Source organism: Gymnoscopelus braueri (genome assembly GCF_963280865.1).
Source record: "Gymnoscopelus braueri genome assembly, chromosome: 22".
Classification (NCBI taxonomy): Eukaryota; Metazoa; Chordata; class Actinopteri; order Myctophiformes; family Myctophidae; genus Gymnoscopelus; species Gymnoscopelus braueri.
Genome location: NC_137624.1, coordinates 6,619,772 through 6,637,848, shown reverse-complemented (window position 1 = coordinate 6,637,848; position 18,077 = coordinate 6,619,772). Strand labels below are relative to the sequence as shown.

The following is an 18,077-nucleotide window of genomic DNA, read 5'->3' as shown; positions in this document are numbered from 1 at the left end:
CATAGACACACATTATTCTACTAGATATTACTTATATAGTATTATTAGATTTTATTAAAGATTATGACTAAATAGAATTGTTAAAGACGTCATGAAATCGCTTTATTGCCAACTTTTTTGCAAAGTTTAGGTCAGAAACAGGTCTGTGTTTTGGTTTAACCAATCACAGCGTCAGCCGGCGGTCCCGTCCCCCCGGGCTATGGGATCGATGGACTGTACACACAGTGCACTGATAAGAGAGTGTTTGCGTTTTTGGGAAGTAATTAGAATTGGACTTTTGACTTAGAATAATACACAAAAATGTATCCCAGGGTGAACCTGGCTGATGCTCTTTGCCTTAAAGGGTTAGTTCAGATTTTTTTAGTATTTTCTGTAGGAAATACTTACCATTAATGGTTGCAAAGGTATTAATTGATTGCCCAAGTCCCGTGGTCAGAGTTATGGTCCGGTTCTGATGAATATGAAGTAGTTCCGGTAGATTAGTAGATTTGGTGGGGGCCGCTCATTAAAAATAAATTAATTTAAAAATCTAGCGTCATTTGTATTGTTGACCTATTTCTACCATATAGAGCAGGTTTCGTTCAATTTCGACCCCTCTGTCACATGGTACTATTTTTTGTGTCATATATTTTGTGCGTGAGTAGGCTGCCGCGGCGTAGTGATTCTGGACACAAACATTAGTACCATGTGACAGAGGGGTCAAAATTGAACGAAACCTGCTCTATATGGTAGGTCAACAATACAAATGACGCTAGTTTTTTAAATTAATTTATTTTTAACACATTGAGTGCCAAAGGTTTTGCAAATACACCCGCAGAGTGCCAACAATCCTAAAAAACGTACAGTATATATACGGTTTTGTTTTTTTCGTTTTTTCCACAAGGGGGGGGGGGCTAGCGCAGCCCTGGAATCACCCATGAACACTCTAAGAAGTAAGGGACAGATGGATCACCGTGCCAAAAAATCGCGCTCCCATCCGCTTCCATTCTATCTCCTTGCTAAAAACCTCTGTATCTCCTTAACTTTTTACAGTGGGCAAAACAAGTCATTCTCGATGCGCGATCGCTCTGCAATGGTGACTCGCATGAGACATCATGTTGTTTCAGGCTTTAGCCAGGAGCATCGCACAACCTACACGCATGCATTTTTTTTCATGGATCGCTCGTCATGGAGTCTACAGATTTAAACAGCATAACGCAGCGCAACGTGAGATTTCTGGCACCGAACGTAATCTGTTATTATAAAATTCTGGCACCCAATGTGTTAATGAGCGGCCCCCACCAAATCTGCTAATCTACCGGAACTACTTCATATTTATCAGAACCGGACCATAACTCTGACCACGGGACTCGGGCAATCAATTAATACCTTTGCAACCACTACCTTAATGGTAAGTATTTCCTACAGAAAATACTCAAAAAATCTGAACTAACCCTTTAAGCTTGCCATTACCATATCGTTGTTGTAGAGCAGAAACCTTCAGCATATTTCTACTTTTTATGTTTTTCCATTAACGTGTTGCGCCAAAGTAGTGAAAATAGCTGATCAACACGCTCACAACGTGTCGGATCGTGATGCATTGTGGGCTTGTAGATCTGCTATTTTCGCTATTTGGAGAAAATAGCGAGAGTGAAAAGTCGTTTAGTGTGTCTGTGGGTTTTATAAATATCTAACCAATGAAAAGTATCAGCAAGAGCTTATGACTAAATGTAACTATTGGATCCATTGGAAGTGCACGGATGGAAGTAGTTTTTCCCTGAAAAGTAACAGCTTGGGAGGTACAAGGTTTCCACCCGACAGTAACGATATATAGTTAAATAGATCTTGGAATGGCTTTTCTTACTTAAGAGTGGCAACACCATGTGGAGTGGTGGGCTCGTTGAAGCGTTTCATGTACTCGTGCATCTCTGGTAAACTTTTCTTCATATAATCCTCGGCGCTGCTCTCCTTAACTGTACCAAAACGAAAGCCACCAGATGGGTGCTGAAGCTGCACAAACAGGAGAGGGGAAAAAAGCGAAAGGCATTAGAAAACAGTTCATAAACTGTCCAGAACATTATCTATGTCTAGTTTGTCAACCTGTGGATATCTAGAACAAGATACTATATTTATAATAGTCAATAACAATATCATAAGTGACCTGTTCTTCCAGAAACGGTTGATGAATAATACTGCTCCAATGTGACACTAGCCGGAAACCAATGTGTGGATGTGGTAATTTCATGATGAGTCATAATGTCATGCTGTCAGAATCAGAATCAGAATCAGGTTTATTGTCACATCACAGGTTTACAAGGTAAAAAGTGGGTGAAATTCGTTTTTGTACATCGTTCCCATCGCAACGTTAATTTCCATAGAAAGAAGAGGGGGGGGGGGGGGCGAAGAAGAGGGGTGGGGGGCAAGTGGGAAGGAGATCAAAACAAGAGAACAACAGAAGGCCAGACAAGTTATCTACATATTTACAAAGTACCTGAGATAATAAAAAATCACACCCTGTGTGAAGTGGGCGGTGTCTTGCTAGCTAATCACAATACTGAATGGAGTCAACCAATCATGTACAAAAGATAAATACATTTATTGAAACACTCTTTATGATGGACGAAACCATAACTTGAAAAAAACCAATATTTGGTTTTTTTCAAGTTATGGTTGCTTATATAGGGCTATGCACATGTGTCATGTGACACTGGCCAATCACAGTCCTGAATAGACTGTGATTGGCCAATCACAGCGCAGGATAATTCTACTAATTTCCTGGGCCCGGATCACAGCGCAGGAAAATGTACATTTTTCCAAATCTCACTTATAGGGGCGGTTTCACCGCCCAAAAACTAAGGTGCCTGAGCATAGCAGCAATGTATGTATACTGTGCATGTTATACTTATACTGTGCATGATATACTTATGGACGTTAAGGTGCTTAAGAAAAAAAAAGAAAGAAAAAAGAGCACAATAAAAAAAGACAAAAAAAGTCAGTGCGTTATACATGGGATTAAGGTGCAAAAGGTCAGTGCGTGTCCACCTAAGGTGGACTGACCCTAGTATAATCCGCAAGTAGCTCCATGAGGGAGTGCAACAAAAAGTCATTTGTACCTGGTGTAGTCCACAGGTGTGTCCGAGGGGGAGCTAAGTCCAAGTCATTTGTCCCTGGTATAATCCACAGGTGTGTTCAGGAAGAGCCAGAAAAGTCTGCGACCAGCTGGACAGTACCGCCTGTTGTCAGGCTGCTGAACAAGGCTTATGCCTCATTCAGCATTCTGACAGCAGCCGGATTAAAACTGCACCAGAACCTGGTGGTGGAACTCTTGATACTGCGGTAGAGCCCCTTGCCCGGTCGCGGTCGTTGTAGGGGTTTGAACAGTTTGTGACTTGGGTGGTGCTTGTCCTTGATGATGCGCTTGGCTTTGACCACGCACCGCTTTTTGTACAGTTCCTGGAGCGCTGGGAGCTCGCCTCCCATTATTCGCTCTGCCGATCGCACTACTCGCTGTAGGCTGATCTTTTCTCGGGCAGTGCAGTTCCCGTACCAGGCCGTGACACAGCCTGTTAGGATGCCTTCAACAGAACTGTTGTAATACAGCCTGAGGATGCGATGTCCTACTCCGAGCTTCTTCAGGCGGCGGAGCCAGTACTGTCGCTGCTGAGCCTTTTTCCTCACATGTGTGGTGTGCGTCTCCCATTTGAGGTCCTCCTCGATGTGTACTCCGAGGAACTTGAACTCGCTGACCCTTTCCACTGCAGCACCGTCGATGAGGATGGGCGCATGGTCTCTCCGCTGCCTCCTGAAGTCCACGATCAGTTCTTTGGTCTTGTCGACGTTAAGAGCGAGGTTGTTCTCCCGGCACCAGAGTGCCAGTGAGTTGATCTCCTCTCTATAGTCAGACTCGTCGTTGTTGACGATTCGGCCTATCACTGTCGTGTCGTCCGCATACTTTATGATGGTGTTGGAGACATGTGTGGCTATGCAGTCATACGTGTACAGGGAGTAGAGGAGAGGGCTCAGCACGCATCCCTGGGGTGCTCCGGTGTTGAGGGTCAGGGGGTCGGATGTGATGCTGCCCATTCTCACCACCTGATGTCGGTTGGACAAGAAGTCCTGTATCCAGTCGCACATGCTTGGGTGTAGCCCTAGGTCTCTGAGCTTTTTGTCAAGTATTGCTGGGACAATGGTGTTGAATGCTGAGCTGTAGTCCACGAACAGCATACGTACTGTGGCAAACCAGGGGAAGCTCTGCCTCAGATGTCAGTCAAGCCCAGGCTGGGCCAGGTAATAGAGGGCGTATACTTTCCTGTCCAGGTCCTGCAGCCAGTAGGTAGCTGGCTGTGGTCACACCTGCAGCCCATCTAACAATCAGCCAGCTGAGTACTTAAGTCACCAGCTCCCAGGCAGCTGGTTAGTCAGTTGGAGCCAGACAGCAAGCAGGCAACACACTTTCGGTCGTGAGTGGAAGGACGTCAGTGCAAGTGAGTTTTCATGATTCTGAACTGTTGGATATGAACTATGGAAGACTGTTGGATGAACTTGATGTCCTCATAATCTTATGGCTCACCTGGTGTCTCTCTCTCCCTCCCCCCACCTAGGCCACCTGAGCTCCAACACAGAGGGGGAAAGCAGGGTTTCCCCCCCCAATGGAATCCATAGTCACTGTTCTCTCTCTGCTCTGCCCACAGGACAGCAGAGCCCCTCGTGTGTAGCATAGGCTGAGAACCACAGCCCCAAGACGAGAAGTCTCCTAAGTTTGCGTTTTGACCCATCACCCCTTTTCCCGGAACCTTTTTGAATAAAGACCCTTTAAGTTATACCACATCTGACTCTGTGTTTCCTATTTTATTGTGAATCTTACCACCACTACCCCTGGGTTGCCACAGTACATATTTGTCCTTCAGCAGCTTGTTGTCCATGTGCGAGAGGACGGTGTGGAGAGCCATGGCAATAGCGTCATCGGTGGATCTGTTTTTGCGGTATGCATACTGCCACGGATCCAGCGAGGCAGGTAGCGTGGAGCTGATGTATTCCCTCACCAGTTTCTCTAAGCACTTGCTGACGATCGGGGTGAGAGCGACAGGTCTCCAGTCGTTCAGGCATGTCACTTTGGCCTTTTTGGGAATGGGCACAATGGTTTACATTTTGAACCCTGCAGGGACCACAGCCTGGGAGAGGGAGAGGTTAAAGATGTCAGCGAAGACACCCGCCAGCTGGTCTGCACATGCCTTAAGGACCCGGCCTGGAATCCCATCAGGTCCGGCTGCCTTGTGGATGTTGACCCGTGCGAAGGCTGTACGCACTTCTCTCTCCGAGATGGTTAGAGGGTTCTCCTCTGCTGGTGCTGCTGATGGCCCCGCTTGGCTGCCGCGGTTGGGGCTGATCTCAAACCGGCCCTAGAAAGTGTTCAGTTCGTTGGGGAGGGAGGCAGGCGGGTTCACCTCGCTTCTGGTTCTTGTTTTGCAGTCTGTCAAGGTGTGTACCGCCTGCCATGTGCTCCTGATGTCGCCATTGCTGAGTTGGTCTTGCATCTTTTTTGTGTAGGCCTTTTTCGCCTTCCTGATGGCGCTGTTTAGGGCTGCGCGCGTCGTGTTGCGCGTTTCCACGTCGCCAGATTTGAAACCAGCATCCCGTTCATGCATATGTGCACGTACTCCGCTGTCCATCCATGGTTTCTGATTGGGATAGATCCGAACTGTCTTTTTTGGGACTATGTCATCTATGCACTTACTGATAAAGCCAGTGACTGAGTCTGAGAGTTCGTTGATGTTATTCCCAGCGGCGTTCTTAAACATCCCCCAGTCAGTCTGGTAGAAGCAGGATTGTAGCATAGCGTCTGTGTCCTCAGACCAGATTCGGATTTCCTTCTCAACGACCGGCTCCCTTTTTAGCCTCTGTTTGTAGGCAGGTAGCAGCTGGATGGCGTAGTGGTCAGAGCTTCCTAGCGGTGGGCGGTGGAGAGCTTTGTATCCATCCTTGAAGGGCGTGTAGCAGTGGTCAAGAATATTGTCACCACGGGTACTGCAGGTGACATGCTGGTGGAATTTGGGAAAGACCTTTTTTAAGTATGTCCGGTTGAAGTCGCCTAGGCAGATGGCTGCGCAGTCCGGGTGACGATTTTCTTGTGCACTGATAGCCTGGTGTAATTCCCTCATAGCTGTGTCCTTATTAGCTCCAGGATGAATGTAAACAACGGCTACAATCACAATGATGAAGTCGCGTGGTAGGTAGAAAGGACGGCAGGCTATGATTAAAAGTTCAAGGTCTGGTGAGCAGTGACTATCTAGGACTATCTATCTGTTGAAATACCTTGGTACTGAACTGTAGGCTACCTGTGTAAAGTTATTCTATAACTTTAAAATGCAAGCCGAATCCATTGGTTATACATATTTAACCAATGAAAAGTATTTGCAGGAGCTTATGACACGAGCTTATGACACGTCTAACGACATTGGATCCATTGAAAGAACCGTTTTTATATTTTATTTTTATAAAACAAAATGTAACTACATTGGATCCATTGGAAGACCAATCCAGCCCTCAAGATGATTTTCAGAAAAATAAAAACATTCTACCTTTTATGATGCCAACCCCCCAATCTAAAATGAGTTTGAAAGCCCTGGTTTAGAGGCTCTTTTGGGGGTGGACAAACAGTATTTGCATGCAAAACGAGGCATTAACATTTTGTTGGCCGATGTCTCATTGTCTTCCACTTTTGATGTCCTACCATCACAAACATGTCTCACGACTGTTTACATATAGCAGTATCATGGAGAATGCAAACGCTGTTGCTAAACTTTCAGCAACATTCAACTGATAGTGACGCAAGTGAAACAATGTACAGCATAATTATACAGGAATTAGTGATCGCTCAGCACAGCCTGCAGTCAGCTCTGCTGAAACAAAGGATGAAGACAAAGAGAGGATTGTAAGGCCTGCACCTTAAGCTCCAAGCATCCCGACAGCAACAATACGCTTGTGATGGCGTCACACACACACACACACACACACACACACACACACACACACACACACACACACACGCACGCACGCACGCACGTACTCCCCCCCCCCCCCCACACACACACACATACACACAGACACACACAAACTATTCCTTCAACAAGCTCACAATGTGTTCTGAGTTTTTAAACTTACAAAAAAATCTGTAAAAAAAAGACACAGTGTCACCTTAGCATCATGGATGCCTGTCACCTCTTCAAAGGACTTCTCCCCAACCATGACAGCAGCCAAGTTGGCTGTGTAGCTGGACAGAACTAGCAGGCAGAAGATGGCCCACAGGTTCATGAGGAAGCGGCCCGTCCAGCACTTGGGCGTTTTGGCCGATACGGTGCGTCCAAACAGGATGGCCCAGCACAGGTTGAGGGCTGACGAATATGAGAACACCTTTAATAAGAAACATATAGTGTTACGTTTATTCTACAAAAAGTATCGTAATGAGCGGGCATGTGTATGTTCCCTCAGTCATATGATCCCTCAGTTTAGGGTTAGTAAATATGTAGAATATCTCAGATTTTTGCCTAACCTTCACATGTTTCTCTTTACCGTTTGATTTTTTCCAGTGTGGTTTACCTTACACATGTTATGCCAACCTGTTCTCACTCCCAAAGTGTCACATTTTGCAGCTCTGTCAGTAGCCCTGAAAGTCAAGTTTTGACATGACAGGACGCCATGGCGACGTCGCATGTTGACAAACTATGCCTAAACCTAACCCAATCCTAACCATAACGTCACAAGAATATAACTAAACCTAACCCTAACCCAAACCTCATAAAAATATGCCTAAACCTAACCTTAATCCTAACCCTAACCTTACAAAAACTATGCGGAGAGAGAAAAAAATAGAATGTTCCCTCGGTGAGACTCGATCATGGGACGTTGTGATTACTGGCCAGGCATTGCTACTAGGTAAGCCACTGAGTCAGCCATCTAACCTGACCTTTTGAGTGGTATTTGAAGCTCCTTTTAGTTTTGTAGTTCAATAGTGACCAGGGCCGGACTGGGACCAAAATTCAGCCCTGGCATTTTGGTCCGAATCGGCCCACCACCCCCCGGGCCGTTTTGTCAACGCGGGGTGGTCCTAAAACGGGAGCAAAAATATAAATAAATAAAAAACTGGCCGAGCGGCCCACCCCCGGTACGCCAAATGGCCAGTCCGCCCCTGATAGTGACGCATTAGGGAGTGAAAATGACAGAGCGGCAATAACTGACGCTTATCTGTGAGAATGTGTTGGTTATACAGTGTTCTGTGATTCCAGGTGTAGATAACAAAACTAAACCAAAAACAAACACACACACACAAAACAGTGCAGTCTTAATAAGTGGTCCATCTGAACACCATCCCACTGAGCATTTTTCGGGCTATTAGACGTTTAAAAAACGTCTAAGGTCTAGGCTAAAACCGGGTTATAATTGGTCTAAAAGTGAAAGTTTTTTCAACGTCTATTCTTAGCCTAGACGTTGATTAGCTGTTTTTTAAGCGTCTATATATAGACCGTCTATATCATAGCCGTTGAAATGACGTCTATAATATAGACGGTCTAAATATAGACGCTTAAAAAACAGCTAATCAACGTCTAGGCTAAGAATAGACGTTGAAAAAACTTTCACTTTTAGACCAATTATAACCTAGTTTTAGACGGAGGTCTAATAGACGACTATGGCTCACTGGGATATAAGTGGTCAGATGGGGGCCCACCAAACGCTTGGTGCAGAAAAGGTTGGGGGATCCAGAAAAGGAGATATAAACTAAATAAATTCACCTTAACTCGGTTGCGTCCATGGGGCGTCATTCCAAAGGGGCTCTTCCACTCGTACAGAGTGAGGAAGAGTGCAGTGATGTGCAAGGCCACAAAGATGCCCACCCACATGGACCAGTGCAGTGGCCACATGAAGGCCCCTATGGGCACGGCCGTGTCCTTGGTGCGCACCAGGATGCCCAGGCTGGTGGAGAAGAAGGGCGAGGTGAAGTCGACGACGCGGCTCCGGATAGAGTTGATGCTGAAGGAGGTGACTGCCAAGTCAGCCACACCATGGAGAAGGTCTCCAACCAACCCCGTCCAGCGGCCGGCCTTCAATGCTCCGTATTTACCATCGCCTACAATGTACAGCTCAAACTCGAACCTAAGACGAGATAAAAAATGATGTGCTCAAAGACTACACGAAACAGAACAACACAGAACACACCAGGCAACATTTTACTACTGCTACTCTACATCCCAACGGATATAGACCGAATCGTCTTGACATCACTATCAACCAAAAATGTATTTGCAGGTAGATAACGTGGCATTGGAGCATTATTCATTAAACTTATTTCTGGAAGAACATGACACTTATGGTATTGTTGTTGACTATTAGAAAGATATTATTTTGTTCTCAATATCCACAGGTTTACAAAATGCACAATCCTACATAGAGCTACCTCTATGCCTGTACTTGACAGACACCAGATACTGACCAGGATACTGACCATGATACTGAGACGAGGATACTCACAGCAGGATACTGACCAGGATACTGACACAATTGGTGTTTGGAACAGTCAGCCAACATGTTTACTGTGTGTGTGTGAGTGCAGGCCAGAGTGACCTTGTGTTATCGTCGAAAGCTTGACACCAGGATACAGTTTGCCTAAAGGTTAGAGGAGCGAAAGGTTCCTTGTTTCGATCTCCCGGACCGGCAGGAAAAATCTGGGTGCGGAAGTGAATGGCAACACTACCTATCCCTCCCCCAACACCGCTGAAGTGCCCTTGAGCAAGGCACTGAACTACTCCAGTGGAGGTGCTCAGTGGCCAGCAGTATGGTTGTACTGGTCAGCTCCCATGGTTTTAATGTGTGTCTATGTGACTGTGTTGAGCGTTGCTGAAAAAGAGCATACCTACCCTGTATACATAAAGGTTAAACCTAGTCTCCTCTTATCTTATATCTTATCTCATGGTTTTACCTCAGGTCCTCGGCCAGTTTCTCCAGCAGGTCGATGCAGTATCCGTAGCAGCACTTGCCGTAATGGTCGGCCATGAAGCTGCTGTTTCCCATGTAGACCTGGTGGAACAGCGTGTCCAGGGTGTGCGTGCTGTTGCTAGCGGCGTCCAGGCAGAAGCGTCCCGCAGGACAGCTTCCGTCCTGGTCCACAGCCCGCGTGAACACAAACGGATGCTCTACCAGGGTCACCACCCTCACCCTGGTCCCTGCCACAGGCATGCTCTCCTTCCACCTCCTTCTCATCCTCCTCCTAGGACCGATAGGGTGATAAGACTTCAAATCAATGTCACCGTTATGTCAAACTTTTGCCTCGATTATGATTAATGAACAATTATACACAAGCTCACAACATGTCGCGATGCGATGTGTTGTGGATCAGCTATGTTTGCAATCTTTGTGTACGCCACCATTTCAAATTGATTTCAGAAAAAAACAATCTAAAATGTAAAATTCTTTCACTAAAAACAGTGAAAATAATATATCTACAAGCTCACAAGATCTCTAAGTTTGTGAGCGTGTAGGTTGGCTATTTTCACTATGATCATTATCAATTTCTGGATTGGGTCCCGGGGAGATGACAAATGTATCTTTGGTCATCTCCCTGGGAACTTTTTTTTACAAAGTTTGGGAACCACTGCTAGGTAGTAATCATTGCTATAGAGTCTATAGCAATATAGAGCTGTTAAACATATTTTTTTGTATTATTATCATAATTATTTTAATTATTATTTTAACAACAACAACAATAACAAGTATCACTTATTGCACCTTCAATTGCCCAGCCCTACCTCCTCCCATCGCCTCCTCCGCCTCCTCTTCCTCTGCCCCCGTAATTTCCTTCCGCTCCCTCCTGGCGCCCCCCGACCCCCCATCCGCCCACCCGCCGCCGCTCCTCCTCCTCCATCAGCTCCAGCCGGCCCGCCTCCCAGCGTCCTACAGTGACCCAGGTGGGCTGGGCCAGGGCGTCTCTCCTCAGCCTCCAGATGTGGAACCTCTGGGAGGTCACGATGAGGGAGAGGTTCTGCTGGACCCGGACCGCTCCGGTCAAACCGGAGAAGGAGGCGTTGGACAGAAACCTGGGAGAACACGGATGACACATCGTATCGTTATCGTTTGTGTGTGTATGTGCGTGCGCGTGCGCGTGTGTGTGTACGTGTGCGTGCGTTGTGACAGTCTGTAGACATAATTATGTCCAAGTTTATTCTTTTTTTATGGTTTTACTTTTTGCACACTAGGTATTTGTTGTTTGTCATGTCTTATGTTTGATTATGTTTAACTTGATTATTATGTTTAACTACTTGTTTATTATTGTTTAGGTGAGAACCCTTTATAAGCCCTTTATGGGTTTCTTTTTCTCACCTGCACTTATTTCTGTATTGTTTTTTAATAATGTTACCTTTGTAATGTTTATTATTGTGCGAATAAAACAATTAAAAAAAATCAAATCCAAGTTTATTCTGGAAGAGTATCGAGCCAGCCAACAGCAATATTCCCTTCACAAGGCTTCAGCCTGGCATGTCCTCTCACTCAGCCCATCTCCTCCCAAAGGTCTCCCTACCTCTGTCTCTCAGTCACTTTATATCCTCATTTATAAGCAGGAATAGACACAAACAGGTGGGGTGTGGGCCCCCCCATCTCCCCATAAAAGGAGTTACTCCCCTGGCCACCCACATCAGTTGGCGTGGAGCAAATGGAACCTCATGATGATACAATCATGAAATGATAGATCGATATTTAACAGTCCAATATTGCCATAACAAGAGGCACACCTCTAATGCTTACCTGGCCAGGTACTGTCCAGATGATGTCACTTTGTGTGCGTTGGGTTTGTCATAACAGTTCTTCGTGTTCTGGGGCAACGCAAGATCTGGTCTCAGAGACGCTGCTGCGGCGACCGCCCGAGCGATCAAATCCAACGCATCACCAACGTAGAAACGTAAGGGCTTCCTGTCCACTTCCCCGTACGCCAAGAGGCCCAGCGGCACACCGATAGACTGCAGAGTTTCTGGGCTCACAGACAAGAGGATTATTATAATTAATGGAGAATTTAAACCATGTTCAACCTATATGTTCAAATAATTGGTCATTATAAGATGGCACCATATCCGTCTACTCACTCTGAGTTTCAGAAACACACCTACCAGTGACATCATCGGCAGGCGGGTTTGGTCATTTCAAACAAGATTTCAAACATGATTATTGTATTACTTTTTATTACTTTTTAATTCATTGCCAAGGATGGGAATGACGATAAAAAAAAATATATATATATATATATAATCTCAAAGGAAGTAGGAGATAACGCTATCCAAATAGTTGCTGCTCCATTCACTTCAATGTTAAATAATAAACGGAGAAAAAAATCCTGTGTTATACCAAGTATTTTTGAGTGAAACATGCCATCTTCAAACATCGAACAACAGATGTCAACGAGGTCACAATGACCTCGTTGACATTTGTTAAACCACACCTGAAAACCCTCTGTGATTAGCAACCATCAGGGGATCAATCATACTGGAGATAAATATTCTGTGACTACTTGAAAAGGTAAGATAATTGCAAAATCCTGGCACTGGGCAAATTGTGGCTTCTATGTCAGCATGCTATAACTTTCCAGGAAGAGAATGGCTGTAGTTTCTATTAGCTTGGAATCCCCATCAATGATGTCACAGGTAGGCAGGTTTCTGAACTGTCCACAACCCACCAAACCAATGAGAGCAACCAGAAATAGTGGCGTTTTATAATAAGCATTAGTGAGGACCATTTTATTTTTATTTATTTCCTTTTTGAATATAACCTCTGACTAATCGATATTACAATTAAAATAATATTATTAATTAAAAACTAATACAAATAATAATAACACTAAAACTAACTACAAGGTTAGTTAGTTAATGAAAATAAATAAAACCAAACCCACTTTAAAAACAAATCAAAACTCAAATGAAATATATAACTATAATAACCTGGACTCAGAGGATGAGCCAGGATCCATTGGACATACGGGAGGGTCAAACCGAGGTCCTGGGCACTGCGCAGGACCGAGGATGAGCACTGGGGGTCCGATCCGAGCAGCAGGACGACAGAGGGGCGACTGGGATTGCTCCGGTGAACCGGGAGGTGTTGGGACAGCAACTGGTGGATCTGGGAGCTGTTGTGTGTCGACTGGTTTGTGAGGTTCAGTAGTGCCCTCAGTCGCCAGTCTGGCCCTAACCTTTGACCTTTAACCCCCGACCCCGGACCCTGGTAAAGGTTGAGGAAGTGCTGCAGGAGCAGAGCCAGTCCTCTGCCTCCCTCTTCTGGCCAGCCTTGGCAGAGCACAGCCATGGCGTCGGTCCAGCCGCTCCTCTGTAGCACAGACATGAGGAGAGACGAGAGAGCTGATGGAGGAACAGCTGTCATCATCTGGAGATGGAAACGGTTCTGGAAAAGACACAGACACAAGGACAACATGTTAGAGTGTGCTGGAGAAAAGCAGTGGCGAAGACAATAATTAGCATGGAGAGCTGAGAAAGCGATTAGATCACACACACACACAGACACAGGGTCTCCAGAAAACCTCTTGAGCCCTATATTCATCGGCTATTTGAAAATAGCCGATATACAAGCTCACAACGAGCTTGTTGATCTGCTATTTCCAAAGAAAAAAATTAATTGTTTTTGCAATATTTGGAACAATTTGGAAACATTTTAACAGCACAAATCTTGTATGAGGGGTCCCTGGCACAAAATATTTTCAGATGGTGGTCCACGAACAAATATACATATTAATTTGGGGGTCCGTGACAGGAAAAGGTTTGAGAACCACTGGTTCAAACAACATTAGGAGGCAAGCCCAAATAAGCCCCTGCCCCAAAAAAATGCAACCCACAACTACCAATATTTACAAGCGACTTTACAGAAAAACAAGCCCAAAGTCGCTTATTATAAGCGGACATGGCAACACTGACAGAGAAAAGAGGGCCAGTTCACCCTTTGTCAAGTCCCATCAGTGGTCCCGCCCCTCTTCGCATCCATTGGTTGTTGTTGCTAGGTGGACACAAATCTCTCTCTGTCCACTACCCCCCCCCCCCCCCCCCCCCCCGTTGCCTTGTATTGATATTCAATTCAGTTTTAGTAAAAAAGAAACATCTCGGGTGTCTATAAACTATAGTGACCGGGCATAACGTGCAGGCCCGGGTTAATGCAAAGGCTTTAGTGGGAGTCAACCTTCAATTTCCCCAACCAACCAGAATGCAGTGGGCGTCCCTCCAAATGTTGTGACGTCAGGGCTCTCAATGCTGCACATTGGGGGAGGAGGAGGGGCGCGGCGCGGGGCGGGTGAGGGTGCACAGATCGGTGAACCAATGGGAGCCCACGGATGTTTTCGCCAGAGATTTTGAATCCGCCCCTCTATGCCAGATATGCCTCTATGCCAGATATTAGACTGCCCCCTGCAGGGGCAGGCTAAGTTGCGACTAGTTGCGTTGCGAATCATTGGTGTGGACTGTCTTGGATAACTGAGTACACAGCAGCTTTCACTCCCCTGCAAGGTGGCTTCTGTCAGCTAGAATGTTTCACCAGCGACTCTGATGAGGATGCATTAACATAATGTTAGTCTATGCACCAGAGATAAAGGCCTTAACTGTCTGTGTGCTCGAGTGGATCTGACGTGTTCTGCTCCTGAGAGCCATTAGACTGCATACAAGGTAGAATGTCCTTGCTGCCCAAACACAGTGGTGGAAGAAGTACTTCGATTTTTACATAAGTAAAAGTAGCAACACCACAACGTAGAGAGTCTCTGTTACAAGTAAAAGTCCTGTATTCAAATGTTTGATTTTAAAAGTACAAACGCATTAGGATAAAAATGTGTTGCTGTCCGGCAGGAACCAGTTAACTCAATTTTTCCGCTTTTGCTTTTTTTCCCCCATAAATCAGTGCTATTGAACACCCTTTATGTCTGTGTGTTGGTAAAAAAGATAGTGAAGCAATGAAAAGTATTACAAAAGTGCTTCTGACAAAAGCAGCTAACTCCATTGGATCCTCAAACTTTATGGTAAACCAGCTAGCTCCAGCAAAGGGGGGTGGAGTTAGCTGGTTTTGCTGACTCCAGGCTCCACCCTCTTTTGACCTCCAACCTCATTGTGAGCTTGGAGGTCCATTCAGCTGTTCTTATCAATGATGTACAAAACCTCCTAACTCCATTTTTGTTTAGTTTTTTTCATTTCCTGAAAAATAAACATTTTGGAGTTAGCTGGTTCCTGCCAGACAGCAGAGATATACTTGTAAGTACAAACTTAAGATTTGTCAAAATCTTTTGAAAATAGCTGATCTACAAGCTTGTAGATCAGCTGTCTTCAAATAATCTTGAAAAGAAATGTGACAAATTTTGAATATTTTTTAAAAATGCAAACATTGGGGGTTCCTGGCACAAAATATTTTCAAATGGGGGTCCATGACCAAATTCATATTAATTTGAGGGTCTTTGACATTGAAGTTTGAGAACCACTGACACACACCACCAACATTGAACTTGAATTATACAAGGATCATACAATGATGAAAACAAATAAGGGAGCTCTGATGTAGTGCTTCCATCACCAGTCTGTCTATTTTTAGAACAACAACCCTATTCAAATGGAACCAGAGATGATTTGTTCTCTCTAATCCTCTGCCAGACCTCGATCCCACCATTCATTGCCATTCATTTGAATTACTGCTGCTCAAGGTGAGAAGAAATCTCCCTTTTGTGTTCAGGAGGCAGACTGTATGTAATGGGGGTAATCTGCAATCCTTTAGTTTCACATAACTTCACACCCTTCTGTATGTCTCCCATGTTTAAGACAGGGGTGGGCAACTTTGATGATGGAGAGGGCCACTATATTTCCACACTCACTCCAGAGGGCCACATTGCATTTACTGTCGGGCCATTCTATGTCACACAAAAGTAGCAAAAAATAGCAGATCTACAAGCTCAAAAGTGCGACACGTTTTGAGCTTGTAGATCTGCTATTTTTGCTATTTTTGAATTGGAATTTTGATTTTTTTTCTTGTGCAATTGTTTTAATTGGAATCCTGAAAAGTAACATTTTTATTTAATTTCATATGCAATTAGTTATACTTATGTTAACTTTATGAACTTAAATACAAATACATTGGACATAAAAAATACAATAGAATTGTAATACTAGTCATTAAGCTACTACTAATATAGACTGAAGTAATTATGTCATGTTTGGAATTGGAACAGCTGAAATCAATCATATATCAGTATTCCGATATTAACCTGCAGGCTGCATTAAGTGAAGGTGCCCATGTATGCCTTAAGATGTAGCTAAAAGCATATAGACATCCCCTAAATGTCTTCTTCTTCTTCTTCTTCTTCTTCTTCTTCTTCTTCTTTCTTTCTTTTTTCTTTTTATTATTACTATTCATGATTGCTATACAACTGGCTTCCAACGTTTGTCAGTGGGCGTATTTTTCAACCCAAAAAGAAGCATGAATACATCGTCCGGACGTCCGATCTGCCCCAAATTTGATGTATCCATAGGGGGTGCCACAAATGTGACAAATGACACTTTTTCTTTACCAATTTTCACCAAATTAAATGTACATAATCTTGGGAGTCATAATGGCAATGAGCGTCACACAGCTTCATCATATTCTAAACCGTTTCCATGTAATTGGCTATCAAAATTAGTGAGGTAATTTTACTCACACAATGTTTACTATATGCAAGTGCCTGGCATCTGTCTAAATAATATGCCATCTAAATTACATTTAAACCTTTGCATAAGACTGCATGGTCATCAAGGCTAACACGCCAGTGTGAGACATGTCGGTGTGACCAGACATTCACGTAAGTATTGGTATCAAGTGGTCATATTTTGTTTGCAGAAAAACAGATTCGAATTTCAAAGATGCAGGTTTATATATGGCATATGTAGGAAAAGTCAGGGAAGGAGAGGCTTCCGAGAGCTTCCTGAGCGACGTTAATTGACTTCAAAATCTGGTTGACCGCTTTGTGATGTATGTGATACAGGAGACCTTTTATGTGGATGTGCAATCAATACTGGTCACTGTAGTCAAGCACTTCAATTATAAGCATATGCTTAGGTTTGGGTTTTGCAGGTACCACTGGTGCCTGATCAGTGATCAATGGAGCCATGTTGTTGTGGTTATTTTATTATTATATGTTTATTATGATATGAAGTATGAAATTGGTATGAAAGGTGATTAATGTATGGTGTGTAATAATAATCAAATTCTGCAAAGTAACTAGTATGTCATGCCCTCAGCCCTTGGACTTTGACTGTGTTTTGTTCGTTTTTGGACTTATTAGGCCTATTTGTGCAGCTTTTTGGTTTTGGTTTTCAGCACTTGAGTAAAGGTACTTTATTGGACCTGAGAGGTCAGGTGTGTGGGCTATAACTTTGATTTCAAACAAGTAAGACGCGCGAACGCTGGAAGCGAACGAGAGGTCAGGTGTGTGGGCTATACTTTTGATTTCAAATCAGGGATTCATTAGAAGATCAGTGAGTCCGAGGTTTCGTTTGGATGCTTAATGGTGAAAGTGTGGAGTTCTAAGGTCAAAATAAAAATTTAGTCCGTTTCCATAATCCGAGTAAGCCTCTAATTCTGTTTGAGCTCAGTGAGGCTGGCACCCCTGTCATCTGGGTAGGTTTTAAACCATTCAATCCGGGAACGCATCTGTGTCATTTTAGATTTGAGCTATAACCATTATTTTATATACTTTGGCTATTCAAAAATAGCAGTTCTACAAGCTCATAGCGCTGCACTGACTGCCGCGCTATGAGCTTGTAGATCGGCTATTGAAAAATCTTGAGAATTTGTGCAAATCTTTGAATATATACTATTTAAAGGGAACATTTTGTCAAATATTTTGTTCCAGGGACCAAATAAGATTTGAGTTACAAATGTTAAAAAATATATATATTCAAAGATTTGCACAAATCTTCACGATTAAAAACAAATAGCAGATCTACAAGCTCATAGCGCGGCATTCGGTGCTGCGCTTTGAGCTTTTAGATCTGCTATTTTCTAAATAGCCAAAGAAATCTAAAATGACACAGATGCGTTCCCGGTTTTAA

General features: G+C 44.1%; 1 protein-coding gene across 1 annotated transcript in view; it reads right to left on the bottom strand.

Annotated features, from left to right (window-relative positions):
* grin3bb (glutamate receptor, ionotropic, N-methyl-D-aspartate 3Bb) overlaps window positions 1–18,077 on the bottom strand; it is a gene marked incomplete at both ends in the record, with an annotated part of 42,397 nt that overhangs the window by 12,096 nt on the left and 12,224 nt on the right. The window contains 7 exons of the mRNA XM_080420137.1: window positions 1,844–1,989; window positions 7,174–7,389; window positions 8,766–9,126; window positions 9,950–10,219; window positions 10,776–11,063; window positions 11,770–11,992; window positions 12,954–13,410. Coding sequence (XP_080276263.1) covers window positions 1,844–1,989; window positions 7,174–7,389; window positions 8,766–9,126; window positions 9,950–10,219; window positions 10,776–11,063; window positions 11,770–11,992; window positions 12,954–13,410 — 1,961 coding nt within the window. The remainder of the gene's footprint in view (window positions 1–1,843; window positions 1,990–7,173; window positions 7,390–8,765; window positions 9,127–9,949; window positions 10,220–10,775; window positions 11,064–11,769; window positions 11,993–12,953; window positions 13,411–18,077) is intronic.